Source organism: Erinaceus europaeus, chromosome 12 (genome assembly GCF_950295315.1).
Source record: "Erinaceus europaeus chromosome 12, mEriEur2.1, whole genome shotgun sequence".
NCBI classification, from domain to species: Eukaryota; Metazoa; Chordata; class Mammalia; order Eulipotyphla; family Erinaceidae; genus Erinaceus; species Erinaceus europaeus.
Window position 1 is genome coordinate 84551754 of NC_080173.1, and position 19827 is coordinate 84571580.

The 19827-nt window shown below is 50.4% G+C and overlaps 1 protein-coding gene across 2 annotated transcripts in view; it reads right to left on the minus strand.

Moving 5' to 3' along the window:
• The window catches only part of KIF1C (kinesin family member 1C), a 36255-nt gene extending 19466 nt beyond the window's left edge, over positions 1-16789 (minus strand). The window contains exons 1-16 of one of the 2 annotated variants that reach the window (XM_060204210.1): positions 16385-16789; positions 14056-14173; positions 13675-13807; positions 13181-13257; positions 12643-12822; positions 11400-11465; positions 10874-11052; positions 10659-10770; positions 10169-10246; positions 9976-10041; positions 9811-9886; positions 9203-9281; positions 8849-8994; positions 5817-5986; positions 5583-5662; positions 5405-5480 (exon numbers count right to left, since the gene is read on the minus strand). In XM_060204210.1, the coding sequence (XP_060060193.1) occupies positions 5405-5480; positions 5583-5662; positions 5817-5986; positions 8849-8994; positions 9203-9281; positions 9811-9886; positions 9976-10041; positions 10169-10246; positions 10659-10770; positions 10874-11052; positions 11400-11465; positions 12643-12822; positions 13181-13257; positions 13675-13780 (1491 nt within the window). In that variant the 5' untranslated portion in view covers positions 13781-13807; positions 14056-14173; positions 16385-16789. The remainder of the gene's footprint in view (positions 1-5404; positions 5481-5582; positions 5663-5816; positions 5987-8848; positions 8995-9202; positions 9282-9810; positions 9887-9975; positions 10042-10168; positions 10247-10658; positions 10771-10873; positions 11053-11399; positions 11466-12642; positions 12823-13180; positions 13258-13674; positions 13808-14055; positions 14174-16384) is intronic. The other variant, XM_060204211.1, reaches the window with a different exon arrangement.
• Positions 16790-19827: the final 3038 nt, after the last annotated feature.

A 19827-nucleotide genomic window follows, 5' to 3' on the forward strand; every position in this document is an offset into this window, starting at 1 on the left:
TGGGGATGCAGAGCCCGAGTTAATACCCACCACTATCCCCAAACACTCCCTCTATAAAGGAAGCTGTAAGCCAGACTTAAAAATCACTGATCTGAGAGGTCTCTAGGCCAAGAGCAGGGAGTAGGCACGTGCACCACAAAAAAAGGCTCTTCTTCTTCAGATAGAGACAGAGACAATGAGACAGAGAGAGGAAGGATGGGGGAGAGATATCATAGCACCAAACCTCCCATCAATGCAGTGGGGACCAGGCTCGAACCTACGTCACACACATGAGAAAGCAGTACATTATCCTAGTGAGCTATTTTGTCAGCCTGGAAAGAACAAGAACTTTACTTAAGGCTTTTAGCTCTAAGGCAAACTGTAGCCAGGACCCAATTCCCACCTGACCATTTTCAAGTTGGAGTTACTCCCACCAAACCCATTTCTCAGACAAATCTAATAGCTTTCTCTCTCTCTCTGAAATGCATACACTCTTTAAAGATATAAAAAAATGCCAAGGACTTGGGATGGGTGGTGGTACAGTGGTTAGTGTTAGTCACTCAAGCATGAGGTTGCCAGTTGGTCCCCAGAAGCACATGTGCCAGAATCATGCTCTGTTTTTTCTCTCCCCTCCCTCTCTCTCACTAATAAACAAAAATAATAGGATCTTCCTTGCATTCCAGGAGGTAGCAGTGTGGTCAGACTGCCTCTTTAAAAATAATAATAACAACAACAATAACTACAACAATAAGACAACAAGGGCAACAAAAGGGAATAAATAAATAAATAATAAATATTTTGGACTGGAGAGATAGCATAATGGTTATGCAAAAGACTCTCATGCTTGAGGCGCTGAAGTCCCTAGTTTAAACCCCAGCACCACCTTAAGCCAAAGCTGAGCAGCACTTAGGTTCTTCTTGCCCCCCCTTTCTCATCAGAATAAATACAATATTTTTAATAACAATTTTGAAAACATATCAAGGGAGAATATTCTCTTGCCTGAGGCACCAAGGTCCCAGGTTCAATCCCCACACTACCACAAACCAGAGGTGAGATTCCCCAATAAATAAATAAATTAAAAAAAAAAAAAAAACAGAGCTGAGTAGTGTTCTGGGAAAAGAGAGAAGAGAAGAGAAGAGAAGAGAAGAGAAGAGAAGAGAAGAGAAGAGAAGAGAAGAGAAGGAAACACCCTATCAAGGGCTGAAAAATAGCTCACATGAGTAGTGTGCTACTTTGCCATGTGCACGGCCTAGGTTAGAGCCTAGACCCCACTGTTTTTTGGGTTTTTTTAAGATTTTATTTATTTATTAATGAGAAATATAGGAGAGAGAGAGAAAGAATCAGACATCACTCTAGTACATGTGCTGCCTGGGATCGAACTCAGGACCTCATGCTTGAGAGTCTAGTGCCTTAGCCACTGTGCCACCTTCCAGACCACGACCCCACTGCTTTGAAAGGGGTTGAGTCTGGGACTTCTGGGGCATCAGACTGTTGCACTACTACTGAGACTTTTTTTTTTTTAATATTCTTTATTTAAATCTTTTGAGAAAGAGACATACAGATAAAACAACCAGAACACTTCTCAGCTCAGGCTTATGGTGTTCCTGGGGACTGAACCTGGGACTTTGGAGCCTCAAGGATGAGAGCCTTTTGCATAACCATTATGCTGTCACCCCAGCCCACTTTTTTTTTTTTTAACCAATCAGCTTGGCAAAGATCAGTGTTTGGCTGTTCCTAAAGATACTCATTTATTAGTGACAGAGAAAATGAAACAAAGAAGCAGAGCATCATTCTGGCACACAAAGTGCCAAAAATCAAATTCAGGACCTCATACTTAAGAGTTTGATGCTTTATCCATTGTGCCAATCCCTAGTCTGCTTGCTTGTTTATTTATTTGCTTATATACTTTTTTTTTCGGCCTCCAGGGTTATTGCCGGGGCTCGTGCCTGCACTATGAATCCACTGCTCCTGGACGCCATTTACTCCACTTTATTGCCCCTGTTGTTATTGTTGTTGTTATTGTTGCCACTGCTGTTGGAAGTTAGAAAGAAAAGGAATGAAAAGAAAAGAAAGGAAAAAAAAAAAAGAAAAGAAAAAAAGAGATTCCCTCTCAGTGGCCCTTAGGCTTCAGTAACTGGCATCCCTGAGCAGTGTGAACCTCCAGGGAAGAAATATCCACCGTATCAATTTCTCCCTCTCTTTTCTACAATTTCTCAGACTCTGCAACTATGGCAGAAACTCCTTAGATATCCACCTGCAGGAAGTCAGGCGGTGGCGCAGTGGGTTAAGCGCACGTGGCGCAAAGCGCAGGGACAGGCATAAGGATCTCAGTTCGAGCCTCCGGCTCCCCACCTGCAGGGGAGTCGCTTCACAGGTGGTGAAGCAGGTCTGCAGGTGTCTATCTTTCTCTCCCCCAGCTCTATCTTCCCCTCCTCTCTCCATTTCTCTCTGTCCTATCCACCAACAACAACATCAATAACCACAACAATGTTAAACAAGGGCAACAAAAGGGAAAATAAATAAATAAATATTAAAAAAAATTTTTTTAAAGATATCCACTTGCAGATACAGGTTTCAGAAGATGCCAAAGCACTTCAGACCCAACCCCAGGTGAGGCCCCTCAGCCTGGCCCCTCCCTACAGCTCTCTCGTTTCCTTGCCAGATAGGGCAAACCCTCCCCTCTTTTCCAATCCCTGTTCCTGATCTCTGATCAGCCTCCTAAATGACCAGAAAACTGAGAGGGGCACCACTCCAAAATAAAAACACCTCCAGTAACCAGGGCTGGCCCTGAGCTTTGTGGATCTGACTTTGAACCTGACTCCATCGTTCTTGCTTCTACTGTGAGCCAGACAGGGGTGACAGGCCCCTGATGGGACTGGAAGTTCCTGCTTTACTCAAACTGGTTTGTACACCATCCTCCCTGCTCCCTCTATACTCCCAAATCCTGTCATTTTTCAGTCTCCAATTTCCAAATCATCTTCAGAAAACCCATTTCTGTGCAACTCCAAGGTTGCACTAAAGCTTTCATCTTTTTTTTTTTAAAGATTTTATTTATTTATTAATGAGAAAGATAGGAGGAGAAAGAGAAAGAAAGAACCAGACATCACTCTGATACATGTGCTGCCAGGGACTGAACTTAGGACCTCCTCTTTGAGAGTCCAACGCATTCTCCACTGCGCCACCTCCTGGACCACAAGCTTTCATCTTTAAGCCTCTCAGTGTGCTTACAATCAATATCTTGTAATTTAGGGTGTACTCGTCTGCTTACTTTTAAGTCTCATCTTCCCTATTATTCTTTTTAAAATGTACTTTTCACTTTTGTGTGTGAGTAACAAATATACCAAATATAAAATTCAAGTGAAGACCAGGAGCTATCTCAACGGTAGAGCACATCTGAAGCCCCAGAGGCCCCAGGTTCAATCCTCAGCACCAGGTATGCCACAGTTGAGTGATATTCTAGTCTCTTATTTGCTCTCTTACAAAAATAAGTAAAACTCGAGCAGGGGTAGATAGCATAGTGGTTATGCAAACACTCTCATGCCTGAGGCTCCAAAGTTCCAGGTTCAATCCCCTGCCCCACCATAAGCCAGAGCTGAGCAGTGCTCTGGTAAAAAAAAAAAAAAAAAAAGTAAAACTCTTGTGGTCCAGGAGGTAATGTAATGGATAAAGTGTTAGACCCTCAAGCATGAGGTCCCAAGTTCAATCCCCAACATCACCATGTGCCAGAGTAATGCTCTGGTTTTCTCTCCCTCCCCTGCTCTCTCATTACTAAATAAATATTTAAAAAGCAAATAAATGTTAGTGGAACAGTTTAACTTGGATAGTGTGCTGTTTTGCCATGTGAGCAACCCTAGTTTGAGCCCAGTTCCCACCCACCAAGTTAAAGGAAGCCTCAGTGCTGTGGTGTGTGTGTCTCTGTGCCTCTCATTTTCATTTCTTTATTGCACCAGGGTTATTGTTGGGGCTCGGGGCCCACACAAGTCCACCACTCCTGGTAACCATTTTTTTCCTTTTTTCTCTTTCTTATATAATTGGACAGAGAGAAATTGAGAGGAGAGAGGGAGACACGGTGTGGGAGAAAGAGAGGGAGGGAGAAGGGGGGGAGAGACTTGCTTCACTGCTTGTGAAGCTTCCCCCCTACAGACAGGGTGTGGGGGCTTGAACACAGGTCCCTGCACAGTGTAAAGTATGTGCTCAATCAAGTGCACCACTACCCACCCCACCCCATCCCCCCGCCTGTCTCTATCTAAATAGATATCTTGGGCTGGGGACACAACACAATGGTTATGCAAAAACAGTCTCAGGCTGAGGCTCTGAGGCCCCGGGTTCAATACCCAGCCCCACCATACGAGAGAGCTCAGCAGTGCTATGGTGTCTCTGTCTCTCTCTCTCTCTCTCTAAAGTAAAATAAATATTGGGAGCCAGGCAGTGGCGCGCCACGTTAAATGCGCATAATTCAAAGCACAAGGACCACACAAGGATCCCAGTTTGAGCCCCCGGCTCCCCACCAGCAGGGGGGGTCGCTTCACAGGCGGTGAAGCAGGTCTGCAGGTGTCTATTTTTCTCTCCCCCTCTGTCTTCCCCTCCTCTCTCCATTTCTCTCTCTCCTAACCAACAAAAATAAATAAATATTTACATTAAAAACTTATTTTTAAGGGAAAAAAACAACAAATGCTAGAGTATATACAGTGAGCAATCGCTGTGCAACCAACCTCTAATTTCCTACGTGTTGTCACTCTCGTAGGGTAACCACTGTAACCCATTTCCTTTTTTTTCTTTAATTTTTTTAAATATTTATTTTCCCTTTTGTTGCCCTTGTTGATTTATTGTTGTAGTTATTATTGTTATTGATGTCACTGTAGTTGGATAGGACAGAGAGAAATGGAGGGAGGTGGGGAAGACAAAGAGAAGAGAAAAACAGACACCTGCAGACCTGCTTCATTGCCTGTGCAGCGACTCCCCTGCAGGTGGGGAGCCGAGGGCTTGAACCAGGATCCTTACGCCAGTCCTTGTGCTTTGTGCCACATGCATTTAACCCACTGCGCTACCGCCCGACTCCCTGTAACCCATATCTTACGAACCTAGAGATAAAGTCTGTATGTAAGCTGACATACAACCTTGTAGTTGTGTTTTCAAATACCTAGATTCTAAGCAGCTCTTGAAATCCTCTAAAGACAAGGACCCTGTCTTCCTTCTGTAGTTTCTTGTGTCCCACACAGGCATCTAGTAAGCACTCAACTCTCTGGCTATCAGATGGAGAGAGATGGTAACGATGACCAAACAACACAGGAGGTGGCAGGAGTAAGGACAGAGGTGAGAGTGAGATCATTTGACCTCAGAGTTGGAACTCATCACCTTGCTACCTCAAACCCTTTTCCTAAGAATCAAGAATCTCCTAGGACTCTTCACCCAACCTCTCATTCACCTTCTTCGGAGAAAAGACGCCTACAGTTCCTCCGTCTTCCCGGACGGCAACCCCCATCTCAGCCAGCAGTGCTTCTCTAAGGACAGAGAGGCAAGTGTTAGTCCATTACCGTTACCTCCGTGAGCCCTTTCCCTGAAGGGCCAACCGCTACCCCTTCCCAGGCTTCCACCCCTCACACCTCTCCATCCTCAGAGCTTCTGTCTTTCGTAGTTTCTCCTCCCAGGTCTCATTCAGTTCAGCTATAATCTTCTCTGTCTCCTGGGAGCACAAGACAGGCAGGGGTCAGGACAGTCTAGGCTATTCACCTACCATGGAGCCATACCACTCCCTTTGTCCCCTTCAACCTTGGCTTAGGAAACTAAACTCCTAGCAGCCCCTAGGCCCCCACCCCTTGCCAGTTCCAACTTCCCACCTGCAGCCTCTCCATGGCCTCCTCAGGACCAATCTGAGTCTCAGTGTTGGGAGAAAACGATGGTTCCAGCTCTCCGTTGTGTGTAGGGGGAGATGAGGGTGAAACTGGAGCAGGGGGAGATGCTATAGCTGGCAGAGCAGCTCCAGGACTCCCCTCATCCACTTTCAGGCCTGTGAGAGGAAAAAAAAAAGAGTAAGAGTAAGGCTAAAGAAAGGCGAAACTAGGGGCCAGGCAGTGGCACACCCAATTAAGAGCACAAATTACCAAGAGTCGGGCATTGGCGCAATGGGTCAAGCACACGTGGTGGGAAGCGCAAGGACCGTCATAAGGATCCTGGTTCAAGCCCCCAGCTCCCCATCTGCAGGGGAGTCACTTCACAGGCAGTGAAGCAGGTCTGCAGGTGTCTATCTTTCTCTCTCCCTTTCTGTCTTCCCCTCCTCTCTCCATTTCTCTCTGTCCTAGCCAACAATATCAATAACAACAACAATAAAAACAAGGGCAATAAAAGGGAATAAATAAATAATTTTTTTTAAAAAAAGAGCACATATTACCAAGCACAAGGACCCAGGTTCGAGCCTCAGCTCCCCCACCTGCAGGGTGAAGCAGGTCTGCAGATACCTTTTTCTCCCTATCTCCTCTATCTCCTCGTTCTCTGTCCTAGCTAATTAAAAAAAAAATCAGGAAGAAAAAAAGCAAAAAAAAGGCTACTGGAGCAGTGGATTCTTAATGTTGGCACCGAGCCCCATCCATAACCCTGATGACAATCAATAAACATGTGTAACTGAGGCCAGAGAAAGACCAATAGTACTAACACAATAGGCGTCTATGACTGAGACATCGGAGGTTACACGTTCAATCCCTGGCATCACCAGAATCCAGAGCTGAGTAGTGCTCTGGTTTAAAAGAAAAGAACTTGATGAAAGTCATAGAAAAAAACCTCACGGAGGATCAGTCTACAAGAGCTTCAGAGACATTTGCTCAACTTCCACCAAGCAAGGATCCCTCCAACAGCAGTTTCAACAAAAGGCAGCTAGGATGGAGAACTCCCTTCTGAATGAAGCAGCCAGTTCCTCTCACTGTCATGTGACTTTTATGAAAAGTCCTTAATAGTACTGAGCTGAACTCTGTGCCACCTGTTTCTAGTTCTACCCTCTGGTATAAGAGCAACCAATAATGCCTTTTCTTTTGCAAGACTACCCTTCAAATATAAAAAGGCCTACTTTACCATTCTCAAAATAAATAAATAAATGTACATACAAGAGAGAACCAGAGAATTGCACTGGCACAGTCACTGCAGGGGACTGAATTTAGGACCTCACACTTACAAGTCCTGCACTCTTCCAGTGGGCCACCACCAGGGCCAAGAGTACAGCCTTCACTGAAGAACTGACATCCTTATTCCTTCCCACTGTGTCCCTAAGCACCCTGACTATCCTAAATAGGATGGAACCCAAGACAATGCAGACGCCACATCTGACGCAATCAGCAAGAATTACACATCCTCTAAAATATATGCTATTTGCTATCAGTGAGGTTGACATTGTTTTAAAAGTCGTTCCATGGTTAACTCTTGTCACACAGATAGTTAGCTAAAATATTTCCCCTGATCTTTCACAAGAACGTCAAATACCCCAGCAGCCTATTCTTAGTGATCTATCGTTTGGACCATAAGTACATGGCTTGCCATTTTCTCCTGTTCCTGTCACTTCAGCAGTTCTAGGAGCCTGTCAAAATCTTTTTTTTTTTAAAGTTTATTTTTGTTTTATTAAGTGGATCTACTTTTTTTCTAATATTTATTATCTTTATTTATTGAATAGAGACAGCCAGAAATTGAGAGGAGTGGGAAGATAGAGAGGGCTAGGTGGTGGTGCACCTGGTTAAGCACATACATTACAGTGCACAAAGACCCAGGTTCAAGCCCCTGGTCCCCACCTGAAGGGGGAAAGCTTCAAGTGAAGCAGGGTTGCAGGTGTCTGTCTCTCTCCCTCTCTCACTCTCCCTTTTTGATTTCTGTCTCTATCTAATAATAAATCAAAATAATTTTAAAACAGGAGTCGGGCGGTAGCGCAGCAGGTTAAGCACACATGGTGCAAAGTGCAAGGACTGGCGGAAGGATCCCAGTTCCAGCCTCTTGCTCCCCACCTGTAGGGGAGTGACTTTACAGGCGGTGAAGCAGGTCTGCAGGTGTCTATCTTTCTCTCCCCTTCTCTGTCTTCCCCTCCTCTCTCCATTTCTCTCTGTCCCATCTAACAATGACGACATCAATAACAACAACAACAACGACATCAATAACAACAACAACTACAACAACAATAAAAAACAAGGGCAACAAAGGGAAAATAAATATTTTAAAAAATTTAATAATAATAATTTAAAAAAGAGAGAGAGACCTGCAGTCTGCCTCACCACTCATAAAACTTTCTCCCTGGGATTCGGGTGGTAGCGCAGGGGATTAAGTGCACGTGGCACAAAGTGCACGAACCTGCTTAAGGATACCGGTTCAAGCCCCCGGCTCCCCACCTGCAGGGGAGTCCCTTCACAGGCGGTGAAGCTGGTCTGCAGGTGTCTATCTTTCTCTCCCCCTCTCTGTCTTCCCCCTCCTCTCTCCATTTCTCTCTGTCCTATCTAACAACAACGACATCATCAACAACAACTATAACAACAATGAAAAACAACAAGGGCAACAAAAAGGGAAAATAAATAAATATAAAAAATTTTAAAAAAAAAACTTTCTCCCTGCATACAGAGGCTGGGGACTCTAACCTGGGTCCTTGCGCATTATAATATGTGTGCTCAACCAGGTGTGCCACCACCTGGCCCCTTCAAAACCTCTTTAAATTCTAACTCTCCATCAGAGAGTCAGTCCTTCCCAGTTCTGTAACATCTGAAAGCATGATCAGCCTCCTCTTCTTACATGTAGCCATGTTCCTTGAGCACAGAATTCCATCTGGCCCCAGGACTAGATGGAGGCAAATGAAGAGGACGAGTGGGTCAAGAAGCATCCCTGAGCTGCCCCTCCCCTGGCGCCCTACCTCCCAGAGCAGAGGCTGAGAGGCCCTGAGCCATCAGCAGCTCCCGTAGCCGAGCCACCTCTTCCTGCAACTCCCGGATCAGCCGGGCATTTGGGTCCTCGTTGATGATGGCGTTACAGCGGATCTGTTTGGTACGGTCAGCATACCTAAGGGGGGGCAGGAGGATGGGGACTAGTAGGGAACCTAGGTACAGGTGATTCAAGATCTATTGCCTGGCTTCCTTGCTCCCTCCCAGGTTTCTCAAAATATTGGGCAAGAGCTGAGGGACCGCCAGGCAGGTCCTGAGCTACCTGCCTCTGTGCACCTGGCACCTATCATATGCTGCCCCCAACCCTGCCTGAGCCGAAGCCCCACCTGAGGGTACTGAGAGTCTCCTCATAGTTGATGTCCGCAGGACTCAGGGCCGCAATCATTGCTGTGCGTGAGTTCCCACCTGTGGAGAGGAGAAGCAACCTTGAGCTGGGCTGGGTCCTTAGAAAAGTCAGTCTAGGTCATGAGGTCAGGGGCCGAGGAGGAGAGGGAGGTGGGGATGTCTCAGTGCCAAGGGAGGGGTCTGATATGGTTACTGTGTGAAGTAGGGCTGGAGCTAAGAGTTGTGGAGTTAACCATATCTGGTGTCAGAGGGAGCAGGGGTGAGGGATAGCAGCCATCTGTGGAGCAGTGGGAAGAGGATGAAGTCAGCAGTGTGTGTGTGTGTGTGTGTGTGTGTGTGTGTGTGTGTGTGTGTAGGGGGTTCAGAGAGGAGTCATAGGGAGTCAGGTGATCAGGGGCCCTCAGCCTGAAAGACAAGATGTGGCTTGGATTTCAGTATTAGGAAAGCATCCTCAGAGATATACCCCAGGTTGGAGGTAGGGGGAGTCAATGGGACAATGTTAGTCTGGGGGCAGCAAGGGGATTTATGTCAAAAAAAAGGTTAGTGGGATGGTGGCAGGGTCAGCAAAAAGAGAGGAGGAGCCCCTCACCCAAATTCTCCTTGAGTAGCCAGGTGAGCACAGAATCCCTGTAAGGGATAAAATCCGACTTCCGCTTCTTTGATTGCTATGGGATGGAAGTGGGAAGGGGGTCAGGCTGGGCTACCCCTCGTCCCCTTTCCCAGAGCCCCTTCCCTTCTCACCACAAGGTCTCACCATATCTGCAAGAGCCGAGATCACCTTCCCTAGAGTAGTCAGGGACTTATTGATGTTGGCACCTTCCTAGAGAAAGATGAGGAACAGAGAATGAGGTCTTCTTCTCCTTCCCAGCAGTTAGACTCCCAGGGTAAGACTAGGACAACCACAGTCCCCAGCACTGGCCCTGCCCATCCCTCTTAAGCCCCCTTACCTTCAGGCGCATGCCCCGGGCCCCGGAGGAGTCTGCCCGCTCACTCCCAGCGAGGTCCACCAAACTGATCTTACTAACCTGGGATCAGCGGAAAGAGGAAGGAAGGTCATGACTGAGGTCGGTGAGGATGAGAGACCAGCAAACCTAGGACATCCCTGCAGGCGTTTGGGCAACTGATGAACAGAGAAAGCCAGAAGAAGGGGCAAGGCAAGGGGATGGGGGCGAAAAAATGAAATAACGACAACAGTAAGGAGCTGGTTACTCATTTAACCACTGATTAGACATTTAGTATACACCAGGACAAGGTAGAGAACAGGATCCAACCCTGCCCTCAGAATTCTAGAAAGGAATTGTGATACCAGTGGGGGGGGGGGGTGAGTGTGAGAGGGTGGCAGGGAACTGTGGGAGCCCTGAGAAAACATCCCACCCGGCATAAGCAGGAAGGAGGACCCTTTGGTCACATCGACATCCCAGTTAGCAGATGGCCCACCTTCTCTGAGTCCAATCCAGTGAGCTGATCATGGCAGCGCTGTGTGAAGACGATAGTGAAGACAGCATGGGAACGGCTACTAGTCTCATTCATGTTGGTGGCAGCCACAGTTCTGGGGGAGGAGGGGTAAGGGGGAGAGGAGTCGTCACTGTGCTCCGAGGTTCACCATCCTAACCCTGACTCCCTTCCCCTCCACTCCATCAGGCCTGCCTCACCGCGCCTTATTTCCACAATCCATGAGGTCAGCAATGTCTGCATAGGAGGTCACAGCCAGTTTTGATAGATCCTGCACATAGGGGCCCAGGATGGGGTGCTCCCGGACCCGCAGAGAGCCCCGACTCTTGGGGTTCAAAAGATCTCGTACTCGCTCACAATAGATTTCCATATAGCTCACCTGAGTGGGAGAAACAAATAAAGGATAACAAAGTTATCAGTCATTAGTATGATGAGACTTGTCCCTAAAATCCACTGGATGGAATACAGATAACAGAAGCCAAGTCTTTCTGTGAGAGCTCACTGACCCTAACCCAAGGAGGCACCAGTCACTCCACAGGTGAACAGAAGCTGAGAGATGAACTCATATGCCCATGGCCACAGTTAAGTAACTGGCAGAGTTAGGAATAGATCCCACGCAGTCTGACTCTAAAGACTACACTTGGTCGTAATCACTCTGCTCTCTCCCTCCCTGCCCAGGGATGTGGTGCCCTCCATTAACACCCCCACCCCCAGACCCAGGCTTACCTCCACAGAATAGGACAGCTGAGCACTCTGGTTCTTACTAACACGAGAGAAGAGGTCCTCACAGAGCTGAAGGGGGACACAGAGAAGCTGCTGTTCATGGCACACCTGCAGTGCCCAGAACCAGGCCAGGCCCTGTCCCAAGTGACCCTGTTTAACCTTCATCACAGTCCTGAAGGAGGGGCAATTTCCATTTAACTGGTGGGAAAAGAGCTTCAGAGAGGCACACATTTTGGGGGCCAGGCAGCGGCACACCCAGTTAAGCGCACACAGTACTACCCACAAGGATTGGTGCAAGGATCTGAGTTCAAACCCACACTCCCCACCTATGGCAGGGATGCCTCACAAGTGGTGAACCAGGTCTGCAGGTATCTAGCTCTCTCTCTCTCTCTATCTCCCCAACCCTCTCAATTTCTGTCTGTCCTATTTAATGAAAAGGGGGAAAAAAAAGGGGGGGCCGCCAGAAGTGGTGGATTTATAGTGTCGGCACTAAGCCCCCAGTGACTGGAGGCAGAAAAAAAAAGGGGGGCATACATTTGCTCAGGGTCACAGGTTAGCATTCAGTAAGCTGGGATGCAAACCCAGACATCCTGATTCCAGGCCACTGCGCTACACAGCTACAGGGTAGGGGAGGGAGATTATGGTCAGCTTTGGGTTATTCACAAAAGACTTTTCTAAAGCCACTATCTTACTGCAGTTCATAACTCTGCAGGAGAGTTATACTCTTGTTATTAAGTGATGAGATAAAATAGGAGCAACTGGTAGAGCCAGGGTTCAGACCCAGGAGCCTCTCTCTCTCTTTTTTTTTAAATTTAGCTTTATTTATTCATTGGATAGAGACAGCCAAAAATTGAGAGGGGAGGGAGAGATGGAAAGGGGGACAGACAGAGAGACACCCACAGCCCTGCTTCTCTACTTGTGAAGCTTTCCCTCTGCAGGTGGGGGACCAGGGGTTTGAACCTGGGTCCTTGCACACTGTAATGTATGCGCTTAACCAGGTGCGCCACCGCCTGGCCCCTCCCAGGGGTCTCTGATGTTAAAGTCTGGCTCATTTCATGAGCTTCATTGTCTGGTGGGAGCAGAGATCCCCTTCTCACGGGGTTCTGGAAGCGCAGTCTCACGTTCCCTCCCTATCACAAAAGGCCTTGGAGAGTCACTTCTCTACTCTGCAATCCCCATCATCTCTGCCCTAGGACCTGCTGAAGATGCTCTTGCCATGACTGCCTGCCAGGTCCCAGGCACATACCTGGGGCACGATGCCCTGCTGCCCTGGCTCCTGCCGCCCCATCATAGTGTAGGATTTCCCAGCGCCAGTCTGCCCATAGGCAAAGATGCACACGTTGTAGCCTTCAAAGGCATGGAGCAGCATCTCTTCTCCGATGTCCTGATACACCTGTTGCTGAGAAGCAAACTGGGGGTCCTCGGCCTAGGTGCAAGGTGAACAAAGAAAGACAGCAGGAACCCTAGATGCCTTTGTCCTGGGTATCTAGATCCCAAAAGGCCTGCCCCTATCACTCATGATCAATGGCCCTGTGTTCCCCTACCTTTATCATGATCCCAATCACTCCTGAGAATTGCAGTTTCTAGTTATCCCAAGGAATACTGCCCACCCACCCCACCCCCAGCCCCATCTTGGTATCAGGGTCCTACAAAGCCAGAAGTCCTGATCCTCCCCACCCAGTCCCAACCAATCCCCTGGACACTATTTCCCGGCCATCCCACCTCCCCAGGACAGAAATCCTGTCCCTCATTGCTTCTTTCCTCCTTCAGCCCAGTGACCTCACCGAAGTGTGTGACCAGTAGGAATAGTCAAAAGTAAAGCTTTTGGGGGCATCCTTGCTCTGTTTGGGATTGATGATAGCTGAGAGGGCAGGAGAAAGCAGAGCAAAGTCAAAATTAGATACTCCCAACCTCTGCCTTCTCTTTCACAAACCTCTAGAATCCAGGCATCCCACTCCCCACCTCTGTCCCCGTTCCTCTCTCCCCTTTAATATTCCCCACCCCCTCCAGTCACCAATGCTAATTTTGGCTCCCAGGACCCGCCCCCCCATGGACTGCCTCCCTGGATTGGGCAATGGAGGGCTCCCAGCCAACATTCCCCCTTCCCAGGGACTGGGAACACAGAAAGGCCAGCCTGCCCCAGCTCCCGCCCTTAAAACTAGCACCTGCTCGGTGCTCAGAACAACCCTGCTCACAGTTTGCCCCGGGCAGGAATGGCCTGCGTAGTGGACCCAGTCTGCCCTCCTTGTGCCCAGTCAGGCCCTGGGGAGTCACTCACAGGTGGTACTGCCCTGCATGCTGACCACACACTTGGCATCCTGGCTGGTCTCACGGGCGTTGAAGGGCCGAACCCTCACTGCCACTTTCACAGAGGCGCCAGCCATGGCTCCAGATATTTCCACCCTCCTCAGCTGGAAGACAGAGGGAGAAGTGGTCAGAGCCACGAGGGGATAGAGGGTCAGGGAGGGAGTCAGGGGAGGGAATCCAGACCTTGCCTCCCAACTTCTCTTCAGAATGAATTTCTCCACTCACATACCCCAAACCCAGCTACCCAATTCTCAGCTCCTAGTACCCTGACCTTCCTCCCAGAGATTCCCAACGATGTTCCTATCTCTCTCTCTAGCCACATCCCAGCTCAAAGGGGCTCTAGCCCAGTTACCTGGCGTCCTGGCCCCAGATCAGGGGGGCTGTATCAGCTCTGGCTGCCACCAGCCCTCGCAGGAGCCCCATCCTACACTTGGGGCCTGACCACACCAGCTGGGGCTGTGGGGAAATCCCTGGTTGTGGGGGAAGAGTGGTTGTTAGGAGACACCCGTGGCTGCAGAGTTATGTCTGGGTTCCCAGGGTTGGAAGGGAAGGGATGGAGTAACGTTTGGAAAGTTAGTACCGCTGTCATCCCTCTCGAGTGGACAAATACAATGTGAATCCAAGGCCAGGGATGATATTTTTATTCCTCGTCACTCGTCACAGTACTGAACACTAAGACGGACAGAAGCTAAACGGAGGGAGTCAGGCGGTAGCGCAGCGGGTTAAACGCAGGTGGCGAAAAGCACAAGGACCAGTGTAAGGATCCCGGTTCAAGCCCGGTCCGGCAGTGAAGCAGGTCTGCAGGTGTCTGTCTTTCTCTCCCTCTCTCTGTCTTCCCCTCCTCTCTCCATTTCTCTCTGTCCTATCCAACAACAAAGACATCAGTAACAACAATAATAACTACAACAACAATAAAAAAACAACAAGGGCAACAAAAGGGAAAATAAATAAATAAATAAATATTTAAAAAATTGAAAAAAAAAAAAGAAGAAGAAGCTAAACGGAGAGCAATTCAAAGAGAGGCAGACAAGACAGACATAGGCAGACACTTAAGAGTGTCCAGAAGGGAAAAGGAGCAGAAAGCCACAGACACTGAGAAAGGGGGAGAGGCAAGACCGAGTCAAGCTACAAAGGCAATAATAATAAAAAGAGAAAAGGGAGTTGGGCGGTAGCGCAGCGGGTTAAGCGCACGTGGCGCAAAGCGCAAGGATTGGCGTGAGGATCCCGGTTCTAGCCCCGGGCTCCCCACCCGCAGGGAGTCGCTTCACAGGTGGTGAAGCAGGTCTGCAGGTGTCTGTCTTTCTCTCCCTCTCTGTCTTCCCCTCCTCTCTCCATTTCTCTCTGTCCTATCCATCCAACAACACGACATCAGTAACAACGATAACTACAGCAATAAAACAACAAGGGCAACACAAGGGAATAAATAAATAAATAAATATTTCAATAAAAAATAAAAAGAGAAAAGGAAGACAGGACGCAAGACAGAAAACACAGACGTGCCAAACATAAAACCTGCCCCCAAAGCAGCAGGACGGACAATTTCCACAAAAACGAAAAAACGACTGCGGATGGGCAAAGTCCAAGGGCTGGAGTGAGAGCGCAGGACTGGGATCCACACAGAGCACGTCTGTGGGCCCCAAACCCCTCGCCCAGCCCCTCCCCCCCCCCCCCCCCCGGCGTTTCCTCCTCACAGGATCCAGGACAATGGGCAGGGGAGGGTGGGGTCATCCTGTATTCATCACACCAACACGCAGGAGCAGGACTGCTGCGCCGGGGGGACACGAATACCTGTGTCCTTCTGGGGAGAAAGGACGGTACTGGGGTCCCTTGAAGGGGGAGGCGAGGGAAAGCAAGCGGGCGGGTCCCAGTCCCAGCCTGGGGCTAGAGCTCCGGCGTCCACTGCCCCTGGGTAAGGTGCCAGGCTGGAGGCTAGGAATGTGGGTGATCGGGTGCCCACACCCTCAGAGGAGAGGCTGAGCAGCCCACGCCCAAGGGACAAGGGACAGCAGGGTGGAGGTCTGTGGAGAGGAATCTGGATGCCGGGCCCCCTTCTGGGCCTCCAAGGATCTCCAGGTCCTGAGGTGCTGGGGGGGCTCAGCCTCCCGCCCACCTGGGCAGGATCCGGGCAGGGGAATGGGAAGAAGGTTTGTCTCCGCACAGGAAGAGAGTAGCTGAAATCAGACTAGCTCGGGAAGAACAGCCCTGACTCCTGGAGCCCGGCCGGGCAGGGAGGGGAAGGGGAGACACCTCAGAGGACATGCAACTCCGACGCCATTGGAGCCCAGGGGGCAGCCGGGGGAGGGGGCGGCACTGCTGGGAGACGACATCGCCGCCAAGGGACTGGGGGGGTGGCAGGTACAGGGGTCTCTGCCGGGGCGGCGCAAAGCAACAGCTGGGGTACACCGGGGCATCACGGACCCACTGCAACTCGCCCACCCTGCAGCGCTTCAGCCGGCGCGGCCCGTCTGAGGGGGCCGTGGGGACCCCTGTCCTTCCGTCCGGCCGCGCCGGGCCTGGCACCTCTCTGCGCCTCCACGGGACCAACCAGCACATGATCGCGGCTCCCGCGCCCCGCCGGGCCCCGCCGCGTCCCGCACACCCAGCCCCCGGCTCCCCGCCCGCCGCCCCCCAGCCGCGCACACTCCCCGCCGGGCGCCCCCAGCCCCTCCCCCAGCTCTCACCTCGCCGCGGCGGGGCTCCCGGAGGCGGCCGGCTGTGGGCAAAGGGACGAACTTTCCGGGAAGCGGGAGTCTGGAGCCGGGGAGTTCCCGGGCCGGTTCAGGGCTGCCCCCGCCCCTCGCCGGGTCCCCGGGCGGCGGGCGGCGGACTCGCGCCCCGGGGGCGGCAGCAGCAGCGGCGGCGCCAGCGGCCGGCGCCCGCCCGGGCAGCGCGAGCTGGGGCGGGAGCGAGGGGCGGGGGGACCGGCGGGCGCGCGCACGCGAGAGAGCGGGCGGGCGCGCGCGCCCCCCCCCGGACCGGCCCGGGACAGACTGGAACGACTCCGCTTAAAAGGGCAATGCCAGCGGGACAGCGGGGCCCACCGGGGACGCTGAGGGAAGAGTAGAATGTCGGGGCTTAGGACGGTTACCGGCGCACAGAGAGCCCCGAAAAGTCGGAGCTGACACTGGAAGGGACCCAAGTCCACCCCACTCCCCACACCCCGGGCGCGGCGCCGCCGCCTCCACCGGTAGCGCGCCTGGGGGCGGGGCCGCCCGCCCCCGCCCGCCCCCGCCCGCCCAGGAGGTGGCCCCGCCCCCAGCGCGCGGCGCCGGCTGCTCAGCCGTCTAGTGGGGTCGCCGCCTCTCGCGCTCTCGCGCCTCCTCCCGCCGGGTCAGACGTTCTGGAACTGGCTCCTCAGCCGCCTCAGGTGCTGTGGCCAAGTGCGCTGAGGGCCGGCATAGACACCTGCTGCCGTGTGCCGTGTGCCCACCTGGCCCTCAGGTCCAGCCTGGATGCCGCCTCAGACCCTGCGCACCCCGTCCCCCACCCTCCTCAGGGCCCCTCAGGAGAGGCCCACCCTGGGGTGGACCCCAGTGATGCCCTCGGGCTTGACAGCCCGCGCACGTGGCCTTGGCCGCTCCCCAGGCGCCTCCGAGGGACCCCGCGCCCCCTCCGGCCTGGCGTCCCCACAGACACCCCCTCCACCCTCAGTCCCCGAAGTCTAGATGAGCAGGAGATGGGGCATAAAGGCTCTGCAAAGAGGCTCTCTGGTGCCTGAGGCTTCGAAGTCCCAGGTTCAGTTCCCCGCATCACCATATACCAGAGCTGAGCAGTGCTCCGGTTAAAAAGAACAAGAAAGTGGTCGGGGGTCGAGGGGTGGCACAGTGGCTAAGGCACTAGACTCTCAAGCATGAGGTCCTGAGTTCGATCCCCGGCAGCACATGTACCAGAGTGATGGCTGGTTCTTTCTCTTCTCCTATCTTTTTCATGAATAAATAAATTATTTAAATAAAAAAAAAAGAACAAGAAAGAAAAAGAGAAAGAAGGGAGATCAGGCGGTAGCACAGCGGCTTAAGCGCAAGTGGCGCCAAGCATAAGGATCCCGGTTCGAACCCCGGCTCCCCACCTGCAGGGGAGTCGCTTCACAGGCGGTGAAGCAGGTCTGCAGGTGTCTGTCTTTCTCTCCCCCTCTCTGTCTTCCCCTCCTCTCTCCATTTCTCTCTGTCCTATCCAACAGTGACGACATCAACAACAATAATAACTACAACAACAGTAAAACAACAAGGGCAACAAAAGGAAAAAAACATTTAAAAATCAGAAAGAGAAAAAGAAAGAAAGAAAGAAAAGAGAAAGGCTCTAGATGACCCATTGAGACCCAACTCTCAGAGATCCGAATGTCTCTCAGCTCCCAAACACCCCCGCCAACTCCCCCCAGTTCAGCTGATCCCCAGGATCTCACTTGCCCATTCATCCCAATTCTGGCTGTCCCATTAGCCACTCTGGATGTAAATACACCTCCCTCCCATTTTTTTTTAACATTTTAATTTATTCCATATTAACAAGAGAGATACAAAGAGTACTGCTCAGCTCTAGTTTATGGTGGTGCTGGGGACTGAACCCGGGGTCTCAGAGCCTCAGGGCATGAAAGTCTTTAGCATAAACTTTATGCTGTCTCCCCAGACCCTGTTTTTACTTCCATATATATAATATAGAATACATAAGAAATTTGAGAGGGAAGGAGGAGAAACACGCCCTCAGACCTGTTTGCCCCTGCAGACGGGGAGCAGGAACTCAAACCCGGGCCCTTGAGCAATCTAGCACGTGTGCCGGCTCGACCAGGTGCACCACCACCCAGCCCTCTGTTTTCACTCCACCTAATTGTTTTCTCAGACTGTTCTTAGTTGCCCTTGGATAAATACTTGTTCACCTCTCACAGTTTGCAAGTGACCTTTCTGTCCTTTCTACCTCATAAGATCATGTTCCAAAATTATTTTAGTCCTTTTTTAATTGTTATTAATTTATTTATAAAATAAAAATATCAACAAGACCACAGGATAAGAGGGGTACAATCCCACACAGTTCCCACCACCAGAGTTCTGTATCCCATCCCCTCCCCTGATAGCTTTCCTATTCTTTATCCCTCTGGGAGTATGGACCCAAGGTCATTGTGGGATGCAGAAGGTGGAAGGTCTGGCTTCTGTGATTACTTCCCTGCTGAACATGAGCGTTGACAGGTTGATCCTGGTGGGGCTGGGCTCTGGGGAAACCGAGCTCCAGGACACATTAGTAGGGTTGTCTGCCCAGGGAAGTCAGGTTGGCATCATGGTAGCATCTGCAAATTGGTACCTGAAAAGACATTAAGATATCAAGCAGAACAAATTATTTAATAGTCAGGAACTTAAAGGCAAGAATATAGCAGAAGAGTTTGGGAGTCTCCATTTCGGAAAAAGCTAGTAGGTCTATTTTAGGTATATTCCAAGGGGCCCATGACTTTACTAATTTTTCACCTAACATGCAGGTGGACCAAAGGTACTATCTGGGTAAATGGTGTCAGAGTTGGAAATAAGACTAGAAAGCTGGATCAGGGCAGAGAGTAGCTCCCAAATATGGGGAAAGTATATATAAGTATCATTTTATGGTGTCGTCTTTTTTTTTTTTTTTTTTTTTTTTACATCTTTCTTCTTGCTGTTTTGGGTCACTGCAAACTATTGTGCACTTTTCCTTTAAGGTGTATATTTTCCCCTAACTTATGGTTACATGTGCACATGTGTTCTTGTCTCATGAGCCCTGGTATATATCGAGGTTCTGTGGCTTTGTTAGCAGGTGCACCACCCGATATGTAACTGAGGAATCCTATGAGCTAGGAACGGTCTCACCAGGGCGCTGGAGCTGAAGGGTTGACATCCCATGCCCGGTGTCTCTGCACACAGTTTGAAGTGAAGCGTGTCAAGGTGGTACTGGTTGCATTGATTTGGCTGAGCTCAGCAGATGCGGTATCAAATGGTATGGATCGAATGGAGTGTGCAGGAGGACGAGCCACGCCCCGGAGTTTCCAGGACTGGAAGGAATATGGGTTTTATAGATTTATAGATAATGGGGAGGGTTCCTGCTGTCTTAGGGTTTAAGAAGGCAATAGATTGTTATTATTGTGACCAAATTATTAGGGAATTTGGTTTACTTTGAT